At 50.9% G+C, this 14,906-nt stretch overlaps 1 protein-coding gene across 7 annotated transcripts in view; it reads right to left on the bottom strand.

The window, feature by feature from the left end:
• Nucleotides 1–14,906, bottom strand: part of COL27A1 (collagen type XXVII alpha 1 chain) — a 247,087-nt gene that overhangs the window by 38,168 nt on the left and 194,013 nt on the right. For 6 of the 7 annotated variants that reach the window (XM_039506042.1, XM_039506046.1, XM_039506043.1 and 3 more), the window contains 10 exons: nucleotides 13,075–13,128; nucleotides 11,934–11,978; nucleotides 10,249–10,302; nucleotides 8,625–8,669; nucleotides 7,104–7,157; nucleotides 5,371–5,424; nucleotides 3,504–3,557; nucleotides 2,374–2,427; nucleotides 1,509–1,562; nucleotides 1,183–1,227 (listed from right to left, as the gene is read on the bottom strand). In XM_039506042.1, coding sequence (XP_039361976.1) covers nucleotides 1,183–1,227; nucleotides 1,509–1,562; nucleotides 2,374–2,427; nucleotides 3,504–3,557; nucleotides 5,371–5,424; nucleotides 7,104–7,157; nucleotides 8,625–8,669; nucleotides 10,249–10,302; nucleotides 11,934–11,978; nucleotides 13,075–13,128 — 513 coding nt within the window. The remainder of the gene's footprint in view (nucleotides 1–1,182; nucleotides 1,228–1,508; nucleotides 1,563–2,373; nucleotides 2,428–3,503; nucleotides 3,558–5,370; nucleotides 5,425–7,103; nucleotides 7,158–8,624; nucleotides 8,670–10,248; nucleotides 10,303–11,933; nucleotides 11,979–13,074; nucleotides 13,129–14,906) is intronic. The other variant, XM_039506045.1, reaches the window with a different exon arrangement.

Here is a 14,906-nt window from a genome sequence, read left to right as displayed (position 1 = left end):
GTTCTCCCCCAATCTCTCTTACCCCCCTGCAGCAAAATGTTTCCCTGCAAGGCCCCCTAGCCCCAGCATCCCAGTTTTTCCACTTGAAAACCATGATTCACCTGCACTGGAGCTGGGGGAGAGGGGAACTGAGTAGTGTGCTCCCTGCAGCCCTACTGCCTATCTGGGGGCACCAGCTCCGTGGCAAACCCACCCCCGTCCCCATGGCCCTACGCCTGTCTTGCCAGCCTGCCCCGATCCCACCCCACCCCCGTCAACCCAGGTGACTGGACTGGCGCTGCCCCCTCCTCAGGAAATTCACATAATGCGGCACCAGCAAATTAGATTTGCAGATGTGAAAGCCAACTCCCCTTCCAAAGGGAGATTGAATCTGCCGCTGAGCTGACACAGCTAAAGTGCTGACAGATTGATTGGAACTAATTACCTGGGCTCAGGAATGAAGCCTGGTATTTCTGTCACAGCGATGGCCTCTGCATGGAGCAGGAAAAGCCCGGGAAGGGGGAGGGCAGCTTAGGAAGTCCTATGGGCATTGCCTTCTCTTTGTTACTCTGGCTCAGTGCCGGCTGTTACCTGGTGGGGGAGCTGCGAGCCAGCTCCTATTTGGGGCCTGCAGCCTCCCACTGAAGCAGATTTGCTCATCCGCTTGCAGCTGCTCCACCCCAGGTGCCGGGAGTGCCCTAGAAGTCATTACACTGGGCCTGTCGTGAAGGACGTGGACCCATGCTGCAATCAAGGTGGGAGGCCCCTCGTTATCTCTTTTATTGTACCAAAGTCCCCGACACCGACACAGCCTCTCATCCCCATAGGGTTTCTTTGCTCCACCTGGCTGGGCTGGGATCCAGCCCCAGGATGCGCACGTGAACCGACGGAGACAGCTGTAGCAAGTGCGCCCCTCGCCGCTTTCCACTGCTGGGGTGTCCTGGCAATGGCACAGTAACCCTGGAAAACCACACAGCTCCCACCCTCCTCCTGACTGGCCTGAGCACATAGGAGGCCAGGTCTGGGTGTGCCAGGCTGCTCTGGCCTCTGGCACGAAGACGCTTTCCTCCCCGCTGTCCTGCGAGAGCTCATGCCCTGACCTTTCACACCTGTGTTAAATGAGCTGGCAAAACTGGCCTAATCCTTGCAGTGCCTGGGGCATCTCACCACATATAAAGAGAGGAAAGACAGGACAGGACATACCTGTGGACCAGGGGGACCTTTCCCACCCGGTGGGCCAGGGGGACCCTGTGTGAGGAGAGAGAGGCAGAGATCAGAGCCTGAATATTTCACCTCCCTTCTGCTGAGCGCTCATTGCACATAGGCCGGTTGAGAGGCCTTTTCACCTTCTCACCACAGCAGCTCAGGCTAAGCACTTCGACAACCAGCATGCCCCCACCAGACTTCATTTAACCGCTGGGCGCAGAGGTCACATCAGACCTATCCGTGCCCACAGAAAACAGATCAGCCCTGGAGTTCTGGGGTGCGCTACAGGCCGGTTCTACTGAGAGGCAGGGAACAATGCTCACTTTGGGACCGGCTTTTCCTGGAAATCCTGGTGGGCCCCGGACTCCAGGCTCTCCCTGCAGGAAGGAGCAGAAAGAAGTTTGTTCATGTCTGTTCTGCTGAAGAACCTCTTGGGAGCAGCAGCAGCCATCTCTCAGTGAATAATGGTGACTAGGGTTGGGAAGGTTAAGGAGAGCTGGTAAGAAGATGGGGGTGGGGGAGAAGCCTACGCAAATGTTCTGACCAGTTCTAGAGGCGAGCGCTGCTGACGTGTGTTGGTGGAGACAGAAAGTTGGAGTTTGGGAAACTATTGTAGGGTAACTTCACAGACATCAATACCAATAAGTGTGCCCAATGGATTCGAGATAGGCCTGAGTCAACACCCGAAACACCCCCAAAGTTTGATCTGGTGTCCAGCCTTTTTAACAGGTCCTTATAATAAGCCGAAGCCAGACACTGGAAATGTAAACTCCTGCATTTCAAGGAAGTCCATATCTAGTTTGGAACTTAGCAACTCAGGCCTATCTCTGTTACTAAGATGGACTGAGGAACAGATGTAGCAGGATTTTAGTGTGTTCAGATTGCGCCCACCCTAAATGTCTGTTATTCAGCCATTTCCCCTCTGAATTCCAAACCACCACCACTTTCTTTTAAATCCAACATTGGTCCATCAGGAAATGAATGAATGAGCATAAATGGCACAAAAGATACCAGAAGAGCAGTACAGTCGGACCCTAAGGAGGCTAATCCTACACCCTGTTCCTAGCATTGGAAGTAGATCGTTTTCTCCACAGTCACCGCCCCAGTAAATGGCAAAGAAAAAGATCTTTGCAGGTCACCCCAGAGTTCCCAATGATCTTCATCTCTGTAGCTCTTTCACAGTCCTACCTTTTCACCCCTGGGTCCTGCCTTTCCTCTGTCACCAACAGGTCCTGGGTAGCCCTGGGACAGAGAAAGCCATTGATACTGGTCAGCTAAGGCTGACACACTGTATTCTCTCGCAGGGAGGGGGAGGAAGCTAGCAGCCTATGGAAAATGGTGCTCGTGTCCGAGATGTGGCACCATGATGCCCAGAAGAGGTGGTGCTCATCACATGGTTTAAGGTTTCACACACCTCCCTCTGTTTATTTGGCTCTTTCTCAAATTAACCACCTTCCCTTAAACCAGCCATAATGATCGAGGGTCTTGTGGCCCTCCAGTTGCTTTGGCCAGCAGTGGCATGTCTAGCTGGCTACCCCTCACACATTTAACCCTGCCCCCTTCCCACTGGGTCAGGAGACTCTCATGAGAGCACTGAAAACGGTCACTTAAAAACTAGAAACCTCCCCCCCCAACAGAGTGGGATGTGCTAGTCCTGAGTATCATTCTGCTTATTTAAAAAGCACACAGTTGGGGTGGAGCGGGGCTCAGCAGGACAGACGGTGCCCATTTAGCTTATTTATTTAGCCAGAGAAGAAGGCGAGATCTTGTGCCCACTCAACGGGGAAAGAGGCTGTATGCAAAGCCACCATCAACGTGCCTCACTTTAACCCGGGGATCAGGACCGAGAGCTGCACTATGTAACATGGGGGTTTCCAAACCTCATAGAAATAGGAGCCCTATTTCCTCAAAGCAACAAGGCAGAAGTCACCAAACATCTTCTGCTCTGACCCATGATTCGGGTCTGGGACTATGAGAAGAAGAAGTTCTGCCACGCCAGTCAGGGGGCAATAGGTCAGTATTGGAAAAGTGCCTGAACCAAGCCAGCCACTCTCACTGACATGCGACCTGTTCCTTGCACAGAGAAATTCCAGGGATATACCCAGTGCAGCCAGCGGTGCACAGCTGGGCCGGGCCTGCAATTCTGTGAAAGCTCCTTACATGGAATGTTGGAGGTGCCAGGTGCTTCTGGGCCTCCCCTCTGGACAGCTGTTTTCCCAAGCTCACCCTCTCCCTGCCTCTGCCCCATATGTTCTCCTACAGCTGCCTGCTTGTTGCTAGGCCTCACTTTTCACTGGGAACAGACGGGTATCACTTACATACATGCCAACAGGTCCTTGCAGTCCTTCCAAGCCAAGTTTACCAGGCAGCCCCTGCCAGGAAAGAAATGAAAATGTAACAAATGCAGCAAGACTGGCTTGAATACAGGTGGTCAGTTCTGGTGCCAGCATTATGGAAGGAGCAGTAAAATAGATGACAAAGAACTAGGGTGCATAGACCTCACCAGCTAAAAGCTCATCCAAACAGACATTGTCCTTTATGGTCCAATCCTGGGCACTTGCAACTCCTGTTGGCTTCAGGATGTTTGGAGTCAGGCTCCAAAAGGACAAGGTATAGAGTTGTGCCAATAACCGATTCTTTGGTTCGGCCACTCCACTACTCCACCCCTCAACAATTGTTTTGGGTCGAACGAAGTGTTTCATTTAACGTGAGGGGTTTTTAACCATTTCTTTCCTTCTTTAATTTAATAACATTGTTGTTAAACTCGAAACAGCCGGTTTTGATTTTTTTTTTCTGACTGAAACAATTTGGCGAATTCGACACGGATTCGCACAGTGTTTTGGTCGACCCAAATCTGCATCTTTCCAAAAAAAAGATGTTGTCCAAAACCTGCCACCCAGCTCCAGTGTTCAGCCAGCTGCAATGCTGGCCCGCCTGGGGAACCAAAGCTAGTAACACAGACTGCACCACTTGCTGCGTGTGGTGGCAAAGGGTGAGTGCTGCAGATGGGGAGGGGGAAAGAGGCAGAGCTGCTGCTTCTCTCTGCAGAGAACCAAGACAGGCAATTCAAGAGGTCACGTGGCCTGAGGCAGCTGGGACACGGGGCACGGTGCCTGTTCGGATTGGGAGATAAAAGAAAATACATAAAGGATCCCCTGGCTCAGAGCCAGCAAGAGCCTGAGCACGCACTGAGCTGGAACATGGAGATATCCAGCGAATATGTAATGAGCCCTTTCCCCCTGGAGTGCGGACAACATGGCTGATGTTTCAGAGTGTCATTGAAAAGCACCCTTCTGTAGCCATCCACTTCATGAAGCACTTCAAAGTAAGGGACCCACCCAGCCTCACACTGATCTCTCTGTGGTACCGAAATGCCTCGGAAGAGATGCTACCACAGAGCCGATCCCAGAGGAACATTCCAAAATACCAACCGAGCGAAGCCAGGGGGCTTCTGTCATTGAGACCAGGCTACATGTGGGAGTCAGGGCCCTGCACCCCACACTTCCTGCGATTCACCGTGACTCTCAGCCAGCCAGTAACACAGAGGGTTTATTAGACGTCAGGAACACAGTCCCAAGCAGGGCTTGTAGGTACAACCAGGGACCCCTCAGCCAGGTCCCTCTGGGGAGCAAGGAGCTTGGACCACAGACTTGGGGTTCCCTGTCTCTTCCCAGCCAGGGAAGAGGGGGGAGGGATAGCTCAGTGGTTTGAGCATTGGCCTGCTAAACCCAGGGTTGTGAGTTCAATCCTTGAGGGAGCCACTTAGGGATCTGGGGCAAAAATTGGTCCTGCTAGTGAAGGCAGGGGGCTGGACTTGATGACCTTTCAAGGTCCCTTCCAGTTCTAGGAGATTGGTATATCTCCAATTATTACCTATTACCAGCCAGCCCCAGACTGAAACCAAAAACCACTCCAGCAGGCTCCCCCCCTCCTTCTCTCCCCATCTCCCTTTGTCCAGTTTCCTGGGCAAAGGGGTCGACTTGACCCACCCCCCTTCCGGGCTCAGGTACCGTCCCTCACCGAAAGCCATCCCCTGCTCTCCCATCCCCCATGCACACAGTCCCAGTAAAACTAAACGACATTCCCAGGTCAATCGACCACACTCCCTACTGTGTCACAACATGAAATGGCGCCATGGAGCTCCGTCACCTCGCACACATATACCATCTCATTAGTGGCTCTTACCCTTGGCCCCGGTGAACCTGGGTCTCCGTCTGGTCCTGGTTTTCCTGGAGGGCCCTTAAAAAAACATTCGGGGAAATGTGTCATTAACCGAGTCACCTTATAAGGCTGTTTCAGGTCCTGGCACTCATTGCTCACTTAGCTGAGCAATCTAAGTTAATATTTGATTGTGATGCATTAACTCTGCTTCCGTGGATAGCCGCTGCCGCTAGCCCAAAGCTGGCACTGCAGAGAGACTTAACCTGGCACGCTGGGTGGCACTCACAGGGCACTGTGTTCAATATACCTGGTGCCCTGCATAGCAGTCAAGCAGTTAATGGCGTCTCAGACATTCTTTCTGGGGATGAGGCAAAATAGTCACCTTACTGATTGAGAAAGTAAATAGATCTGGGTGCTTTTGGGCCCTGGCAGCTGTACATGAACATTCTGTGCACTCATTCATTCTCCCACGACGTGTGCGCATTGTCCTGGATGGACTCTGAGACCTGCTCCAGCGCACATGACCATGCCACCCCGAGTGGTTGCATCATCTGGGGGCCACAAGACCAAATGCTACTACACAATGTGACTGCTCTACAGCTTACTACCAGCACTCTGTTACTGGCTGGTCCAGCAGCAGGTCCCTTGCTATTTACTCTCAAGGCGCTGGCATACCACTGCTAAATGGGCATAGTCTCTGGGTTTTCATTCGACTTTTCTGTCTGTGGGCACCTAGGGGAGGTTTGTACAGACTCACTGTAGATGAGTTTTCGTCGTAGAAGTTCAGTGATCAGATTCCCCAAAGCAGCCTTATTTCCTGTATATAATCCCAGGGAGTAACGTTACCCTTGCACATCACCCATGAAAAAACATTAAGGAAAGAGAAGCCCCTCCTCACTGAGGTGTCTCTCATCAGACAGAGCATTCTTCTCCTCTCCATTTAAGGCATGAGCCAACACCCACTTCTGCCAATTGGAGCTTTTCATGGATTTTAACAGTTGTTGGGTCAAGCCCTTTAAGAGGACTCTAGGGGAGGGGTTCCCAATCTGAGGCACACATACCCTGGGGTGGGGGTGGGGGGTACGTGAGACACCTCTGACGGGTAAGCAGGAGAAATTATGTAAAGGTGGATTCATTAATTTTTTTATTTATTGCATTTTCATAATAGACTACTCAGACTAAGCTTTAAAACTCTGTTGGAATTTATGTAAAATACAGTAGTTAATTTTTTTCAACATGTACCAATGGAAATGCAGACACACAGAGATGCTGAGATACAGAGCCCTCACCTCCAATCACTGTACAGTGCGGGTTCAGTTGCCTGGCAACTGTCCAGGCTAACTGAGCTCAGAACTTAGCCACGGTTTGGGTGGTGGTGGTGGTGGTGGGGGTTTGGTTGTATACGTCACACTATAACTATATCTGTATGCAACAGTGAAATATGGACAGACGGCTAAAGACAGGTAGTGTTAAGAAGAACACACAAAGTATCAGTGATGAGAAGGGTAGGGGTACACAGGCAGCTGGTAGATCTGGAAGGGGGTACACAATAAGAAAAATGTGGGAACCTCTGCTCTAGGGGGTTGGATCCTCCCACCGGTTCCTAGCGAGAAAACAACAACATATCCCTTACCAGTCATTATCAGTCTCCACCCCATCTACCATTCACCACCCCAGCAAAGCAGCTGACTTTCTGCATTAGTGCTGTGCAGACTAACGCAACAGACAAACTACCGGAGAAAGAAGATGCTCCTTACTATTGGTCCAGGAGGTCCATCATGCCCTCTGTCACCTGGTAAGTCACCAGCACCCTGGAGAGAACAGCAAAAGATCAAAACACAGACACTGAAAGTTGGGGGGGAAGTGCTAGTGGTAAGGGAGAGAGCGGTAGTGGACAGCCCGGAACAAAGCATTCCAGGAAGGTTGAAACAGAACACATCCACCTTCGCGGCATGGAACGTTTCCATTTCAAAACGACTTTAGTTTCATTTGAAAAAAAATATTGTATATTATATAATGTCAGCTCCAAAAAGTCGAATTTGGAACAAAAACGTTGTGTATTTTTACCCAAATGAAAATGTTGTGATCAATCTGAAGCAAACTGGTTTTTGGCATTTCATTTTGTGGGAAATTTTGATTTTTTTGGGGTGGGGGTTGGGTCTTTGTTCCATTTTGGATCAGGAAAAAAAAATCCAAATTGCAGAATTTCCCACAAAATGGAAAATCTTGTTCCCCCACCCAGCTCTGGCTGCTGGCTCCCATTGGTCCCATCTTTAGGTCTGTTTCTGATAACCCAACGGCACCAAAAGTGCCTTAGCCACGCTTTTTTTTTTTCCCCTGGAGGGAGCAACTTTTCCAGCCTCTCCTCCCTTGCTCGTCTTTGCACAGATAAGCAGGTGGGGACTGCACATTTCTTAGCAATGGAAATCCTCATCCTACCTCCTGCCATCCAAAGAAAGAGCAGATGCTAACTTGGTACAGGGCTAGGGGAAGATGCACCCAGTACAACACACTCCAAAGTCCCTTTCTCAGGCAGCGTCCGGAACTAAGTGGTTTTGAGGTGACTGGGAGCAGTTCACCTGCGTTTCAGAGAGCTGGGCAGGGTCAGATGGGGAGAAGGGGTTAAGAGAGCGAAGGACACTGTTGTGTCTCAGCCCTAAGAGGGGAGGCGTGTAATGCATCATCTCTCAAGCATTCTAGGTTAAATCTTGTACCATGGAACTGGGTCGTTATTAGCTGACAATCGAACATGGAAAGTTTGCGTTGGAAGGTAATAAGACCCCACAGCAGGTTTGTTTGCAGTAGGATTTTGTCACCATTAACAAGGGTGTTAAGTGACAAACCCCTATCTCTAATCAAAACCCTGGATCTGAATACAGGGCAGGACCCTCTTCAGACTCAGAGGTCACACCCAGGAAGTCCAGGCTGACTGGTTAGTTGAACTAAGGCTGGACTTGATCTTTGCTCAAGAAGCCACCATCATTAGGGAACTAGCCTAGGACTCGATAGCCTCAAGTTCAGTTCCTAGCTCTGCCACAGACTTCAGGTGTGATCTTGGGCAAGTCACTTAGTCTCTCAGTGCCTGAGTTTCCCATCTGTGCAATGGAGATAATAGTCCTGCCTCACAGGGGAGTGTGAGGATAAATACATAAAGATTGTGAAGCGCTTTGAGATCTACGGATGAACAGCTGCATACAAGAGCTAGGTATTATTGTCATGCTGATGTGGCTCAAAGGACTGGAAGAATTTAAAACAAACACACAAGGAATTCTACTCACAGCTGGTCCCTTTCTGCCAGGGCTCCCCATGGCACCTGATACACCCTGCAGGATAAGTCAGACAGATGATAAGGACCAAGAGAGAGCACAAACCTTCCCCCAGCTCCCGCCCAGCACTGTATTCTATGAACATGGATTTGCACGTGAGCTCAGCTTTCCCTGTAAGGGAAGTGCTCTAGTGTTGCAAGCCGGAATCACGTGCAAACCTGAGAGCTCATTCCTTAAAGGTTAGATCAGAATAGGGTTGCCAGGAGTCCGGTTTTCAAAAAGGGACCCTGGTGTCTCTGGTCAGCACCAATGACGGGGCCACTAAAAGTCCGGTCGGCAGCTCAGTGGGGCTAAGGCAGGCTCCCTGCCTGCCCTGGCTCTACGCAGCTCCCCAGAAGCAGCCAGCATGTCCAGCGCCTAGGTGCAGGGGCAATCAAGGAAGCTCTGCACCACCTGCAGGGGGCGCCGACGGGCAAGGAGCCGCTTGGCCATGTCTCCATCTAGCCGCTTCCGGGAGTGGCGCAGAGCCAGGGCAAGCAGGGAGCCTGCCTTAGCCCCACCCCACCACCCACCAGGAGCTGCCTGAGGTAAGCGCCACTCAGCTGGAGCCCACCCCATGAACCTCCTACCCCAGCTCTGACCCTGCACCTCCTCCCGCACTGCCCCAACCCAGAGCCCCCTCCTGCACCCCAAACCCCTCATTCCCAGCCCCACCCCAGAGCCCGCACCCCCAGCCGGATCCCTCAACCCCTCCCGCACTCCAGCCCGGAGCCCCCTCCCACACCCTGAACCCCTCATTTCTGCACCCCCAGCTGGAGCCCTCACCCCCCTCCCAAACCCCAACCCTCTGCCCCAGCCCAGTGAAAGTGAGTCAGGTTGGGGGTGAGCGAGCGACAGAGGGAGGGGGGCTGGAGTGAGTGGGGGGCAAGGTGTCGGAGAAGGGGTGGGGCCTCGGGGCAGGGCAAGGGTGTTCGGTTTTGTGCCATTAGAAAGTCGGCAACCTCGATCAGAAGCAAGGAGTTTCTGGAGCTCATCCTAGCTCTCAATAAATGTCTGTTCCCAGCACATCACTATGCAGTTTGGTTCTATGCAGCGTCTCTGCACGAAGGGCTCAGGACTGGAACAACTGGGCCCGGTGTGCGAGGAGTGAGGGTTGAGGCTCGTTGGCAGAGCTGCTTCTGGGCACAGGACTAGCATGTCTGCGAGAGCACAGAGGGCGGAGTGAGCTGCAGGTGGCAGGAGAATTCAATGGGCAGAGCTGTGCTGGGGACAGAACTGGAACACTGGAGGGGAGGTGGAGGTTTGGTGCAAGTGGGGAATGAGGGGCATGAACCATGCCAGCCCCAAGCCTGTGCTCTCAAACCCTCACTGCCATGCAAAGATGGGCCTAGACCACAATGTTTGGATCCAGCTCCGGAAGTCCCCAAGCCTGAGGGAGTTCGGTTCTGTGGTTCGGATCTCCCTGCTTTTAGCGGTACGGTTATATGAGACAAACCAACACAGGAACCAGCAAATATCGGAGTTAGCGCAACATGCAGTCATACAGCAGCTTTCACCGGCAGCCCTGGCCCCTGTAGCCGGCACGGCAATTACAACAGAACGAAGAATATTTAAGTATATAGTATAGAATGGGAACCTGTGTACCAGGCTTTCCTTCTGGGCCTGCTATTCCAGGAACGCCTCGTAAGCCCTGTAAAGCAGATTTTTACCCTGGATAAGCATAGGAATGAAAATAGGTGCTCAGATTTTAAATGCTGAAAATATAGACGGCAAAAGCAGCTTTTAAAGGACACCGTTATGTGCGACTATATAAGCAAACACAAATATTTTCATAAGAGCAATTTAAACAAATGGGAATAGGAGGCTCTTGCATATGTACATTCGTTTTCTATATGAACGCTCAACTCTGCCTACCGGGACAACCGTGACGAATGCAAACACATCTGTCTCTACTGTTATCGTGTCCTCCGCCCCCCTCCTGCTGTCTTGTCAGTTTAGTCACCTGCTTTGTGTCATCTAAACCCTAGACTGGGACCCCTCTGGGGCAGGCAGTGTTGTCTGTGATTTGTTTGCACAGTGCTTAGTACAACGTCGGCCTCATTCCGGTTGGAACTCCCTGGATGCCAGCGCAAGAGAAATAAACTGCACGTGCAAACTGGTAGGTTTGGAAACCTTCCCAAGAAAAGTTTGCGCTCGTAACTGCACCGTGCTCGTTAACATGCATCATGTCTCCTGTCTGTGCCCTCCCTCAGCACCCTGTGCAAACAGCTTCCAACAGCCTTTCCCGCCTCCGCCGGCAAACGTTCTAACCAAAGAAGAAACCGAGCAGCAGGTAAAAGCCTATTTTTACTGCCGCAGAGAGAAAAACGTCAAGGGCCTTAAACATACTTTTTCCTCCTTATCCTCTTTTGCCCACCCCCACAACTATTAATTGTAGCTTGGTTGTCAAATGTAAACTTGTGTAATAACAGGTCCCCTGAAAGCTACTTAAAAGAGAGTCTCGCTTCCCACATTCCTTGCTAGTAGGTAAAAAGTCTGTTGTGTTTCTGGTGGGGTTTTTATTAATTATTATTCTTACAACAATGTCAAACTTTCATAGACTAACACTCATCCTGAATCTCCTACTCCTGACCTTCCTACGGCCTTACCCAAAGGCAGAATACGACCCACAGAACATTTGAACACAAACACATTTTCAAATTGCTGTCAAACCCCAAGCATGGCGCACAAGAACAGTCTCATGCTGGAGCTATACTACGAAAACCGCTGACTGCAAACAGCCCACTCCAAAGTGTGCTGTAGAGGTTAGCAAGCACTGTTAACTCGACTCTTTTCCACCTTAATTTGCGAGCTACAGAAAACAAAAGTGTTACATTTTCAATAAATCCTAATTAGGCACATGTGCAAGTACAGCACCAACAGTGAAGGGCACAATTAAGACGCCTAATTAGGTTGAGAAATACGCCATTGTGCCCTTGATGAGAAGCCATACTCCCCATGCACGCTGCCTGTTTGTTTTCCTGCTCTCACACAAGCGAGCAATAATGCTGTTAAGCGCACACCTAGTTAAACACACAAGGTCTGGACGCTGGCATCAGTCGGGAGGATCTGCACTGCAAATCAGCAGAGTCCCACTAACAGCAGATCAGACCAATGCCCTCTGTTTGGAGAACGGTACACTTGTATCTGCCAACTCTGATTCCCATCTAGGCCTTCCGCTTTCAAACCTGAACCATGCAACTGAGGCAGCCAGTGCCGATCCCTTCTCTAGAGCACACTTCGCATGAGTTCAAGCCTGAGCATTGGTGCACTGCTACTTACTGGTGGTCCTGGGATTCCAACCAACCCACGCTGGCCCGTACGGCCCTGAAAAGAAACAAATATTACAAAAAAGAACTGTGCCATCATTAAACAAGATGCAAATTCAGAGGCCTCAATACGCAAGTTTGGCAACAGGAATGATCTTTGCCGGCAGTAAAAGTTACAGGGCTTTTAAACACATTGCTGGGTTTATATACTTCAATTATGGCTCAATTTTATCTAAACTCCTCTCTCATACGGTATTTCCACCACTCTAGCAAGGAGTCATTTATGCAGTCCTTTCAACCTCGCCATGGTTATCTGCTGCTGCTAGCCACCTCTTAGCCATCTCCACAGTCAGGGGCGGCTCTAGCTTTTTTGCTGCCCCAAGCACAGCAGGCAGGCTGCCTTCGGCGGCATGCCTGCAGAAGGTCCCCATTCGGGACCCGCGGATTGGGCGGCTTGCCTGCAGGAGGTCCCCATTCGGGACCCGCGGATTCGGTGGCTTGCCTGTGGGAGGTCTGCCGGTCCCGCGGATTCAGTGGCATGCCTGCGGGAGGTCTGCCGGTCCCGCGGATTCAGTGGCATGCCTGTGGGAGGTCTGCCGGTCCCGCGGATTCAGTGGCATGCCTGCGGGAGGTCCGCCGGTCCCGCAGCTTTGCGGTACCTGTGGCCGAATCTGCGGGACCGGTGGACCTACCGCAGGCAAGCTGCTGAAGGCTGCCTGACTGCCGCCCTCGCAGGAACCGGCATGGCGCCCCCCGCGGCTTGCCGCCCCAGGCACGTGCTGGAATGCTGGTGCCTGGAGCTGCTGCTGTCCACAGTAGATCTCTGCATAGTGGCTCTGTGCCTTCAAGTCATTCAGAAGCTGCAGCATCCTGATTTGGCAAAGCAACTTCCTTGAGTCTCATTGACGTCCACGGGACTTCAGTTTATGCTGAAAGATGAGAACGTGCTTAAGCGCTGTCAGCCCTGGAATGCTCGTGAGGACCAAGGCAGCCACTCTTCAGTGCAGTTTCTCATGCAGAGTACACTGTATGCCCATGCTACATGATCTGTGCTGCTCACAGAGCAATTTTTTGGAGATATTTAAGGTGCTGGTTTCAAGCCCTATAATGACCCCGACGTTCACCTCCAAGTAACAAAAGACTCTGTTAGTTACCCTGTGTCCTCTTGGCCCAGGCGTTCCCTTTGAGCCATCTGGTCCTCGACTGCCCTAAAAATTCACAGGGAAAAATCATTTCAGGCACCACTGCTTGATTCCCCCACCATCCCTGTCTATCTTAGAGATACAGAGCTGGGCATGTGTCTTTACAGTTTCAGGGGCTTCTTCCAAAGCCCATTGGACTCAATGGATCTAACAGCTTGGGGTCAGGCTGGAGATGTCAGTTTTGATGTGGATTTTCCTACTGAAATGATGCTGTAATGGGTGTAACGCATGGTACCCCTCAGGGACCGGCTAGAGCTTACATTACAAGCCACATCAGTCCCGAGCTGGGCAAGCGGAGATGGTGGGCCCAGCAAGCACTGCTATGCGGAGGGGTGGGGACAGACACGACTTTTTGTATGTGCCTGTCACTTATTGAAACCCCCAAGCTGCCAGGATGCAGAGTCCTAGGTAGTCTGGGTTGGGAATGTGAGAACTACCAGGTCACTGGAAGTCTCCAAAAGTGCTGTCTGCTCAGGGCCACAGGTGAACCCAGAAATCTTATGAGAGTAGCAGACACAAGCTGGAGCAAGACCCTCAACACGTGCCAAATTCTCACCCTGAGAAAGGCGTAGTTCCCACCCCCTTCATATTCTGAAATCCTGCCTAAAGGTTCAGTTGGGGTGCCAGGCTAGGCAACAGCTCTGCTGGGGTACCGTCAGCCGGATGTCTATGGATCACAAGGGTTCCTGTTATGCCAACACCCACATATCAGTAAAGAGAGGCTGTGTGTGTAAGGGGTGGATGGGTATACAGAGGTGGAAGGTGGTTGCCAGTATTTTCCCCCTCCTCTACCGGTCAGATTTATTCTGTAGCCTATTACTCCGCCAGCTCTGCCTCCACTGAAGAAGGAGGGTTTTCCCCTTTTTAAGCAATGCACCAAGTGGAGGTCACACATTCTCAGTGCTTGAAACCTGTCAAGCAGATTCACAGATGGGGCTGCAGGATACAGTCACTATCATTTCATTTTGGAATCAGCGCGCACGCACGCACACACATGAAGAGCAACCAAAATACCATCTCAAACTCTCTTTGAACAGGACAAAGAGGATACTGAAAACAGGGAAACTCTTATTCGGTGGAATAAAATATGATCAACTCCTTTGTGTTCATTACCCAAACAGGGACCTATCAGGAAAAAGCCAGTGTAAACAAATCCACCTTAAAGCTGGCCTCATGCGCTGGCTAGGTCTACTCTGCAGCTAGGAGCGCGCTTCCCAGCCCCGTAGACAGACATGTGCTAGCGCTACTCGGCAGCATGGGTGGCTGCTTTGGCTCGCCGCCCCCAGTACAATCCCACCTGATGATCCCTTTTAAGAAAGTGAACGTTGCCACTGTGGAGAGCAATTGAGATGTATTTTTGGGCCTTCCACTCCTGCAAAAGGGGACACCCTCTACACATTGGGAACCAGTGAAGGACCCACTGCCAGCTATATTACAAACGGAACAACACATTATTTTATAAAAAGACTCCATCAGATCAAATATGAGGTTTAGGTTGTGCAAATGCTCTTACAAAATCTAAGACCAAAGAGAAATATTTCCTTGAATGAAAAAAGAACAAAAACAAAACCCCACAACCTCCACCCCCCAACCCAATAAAAACACCTTTATTTTAACAAGTCAACATTAATTTGCTTTCAGTGCTGGCAAACCCAAATATTGCAGCGTTATGACAGTGCAGGAGGATGGAAAGTGGAAAATGACAAGAAACAAATGAAATCTCTCATCTTGGACAATGACAGTCAGTTCGGTGAATTGCAAACAGTGAAAAGCAAATACAGAAA

Source organism: Mauremys reevesii, linkage group 19 (genome assembly GCF_016161935.1).
Source record: "Mauremys reevesii isolate NIE-2019 linkage group 19, ASM1616193v1, whole genome shotgun sequence".
NCBI classification, from domain to species: Eukaryota; Metazoa; Chordata; order Testudines; family Geoemydidae; genus Mauremys; species Mauremys reevesii.
Note: the sequence above shows the minus strand (reverse complement) of the source record. Positions and strands in the feature narration are given on the sequence as shown.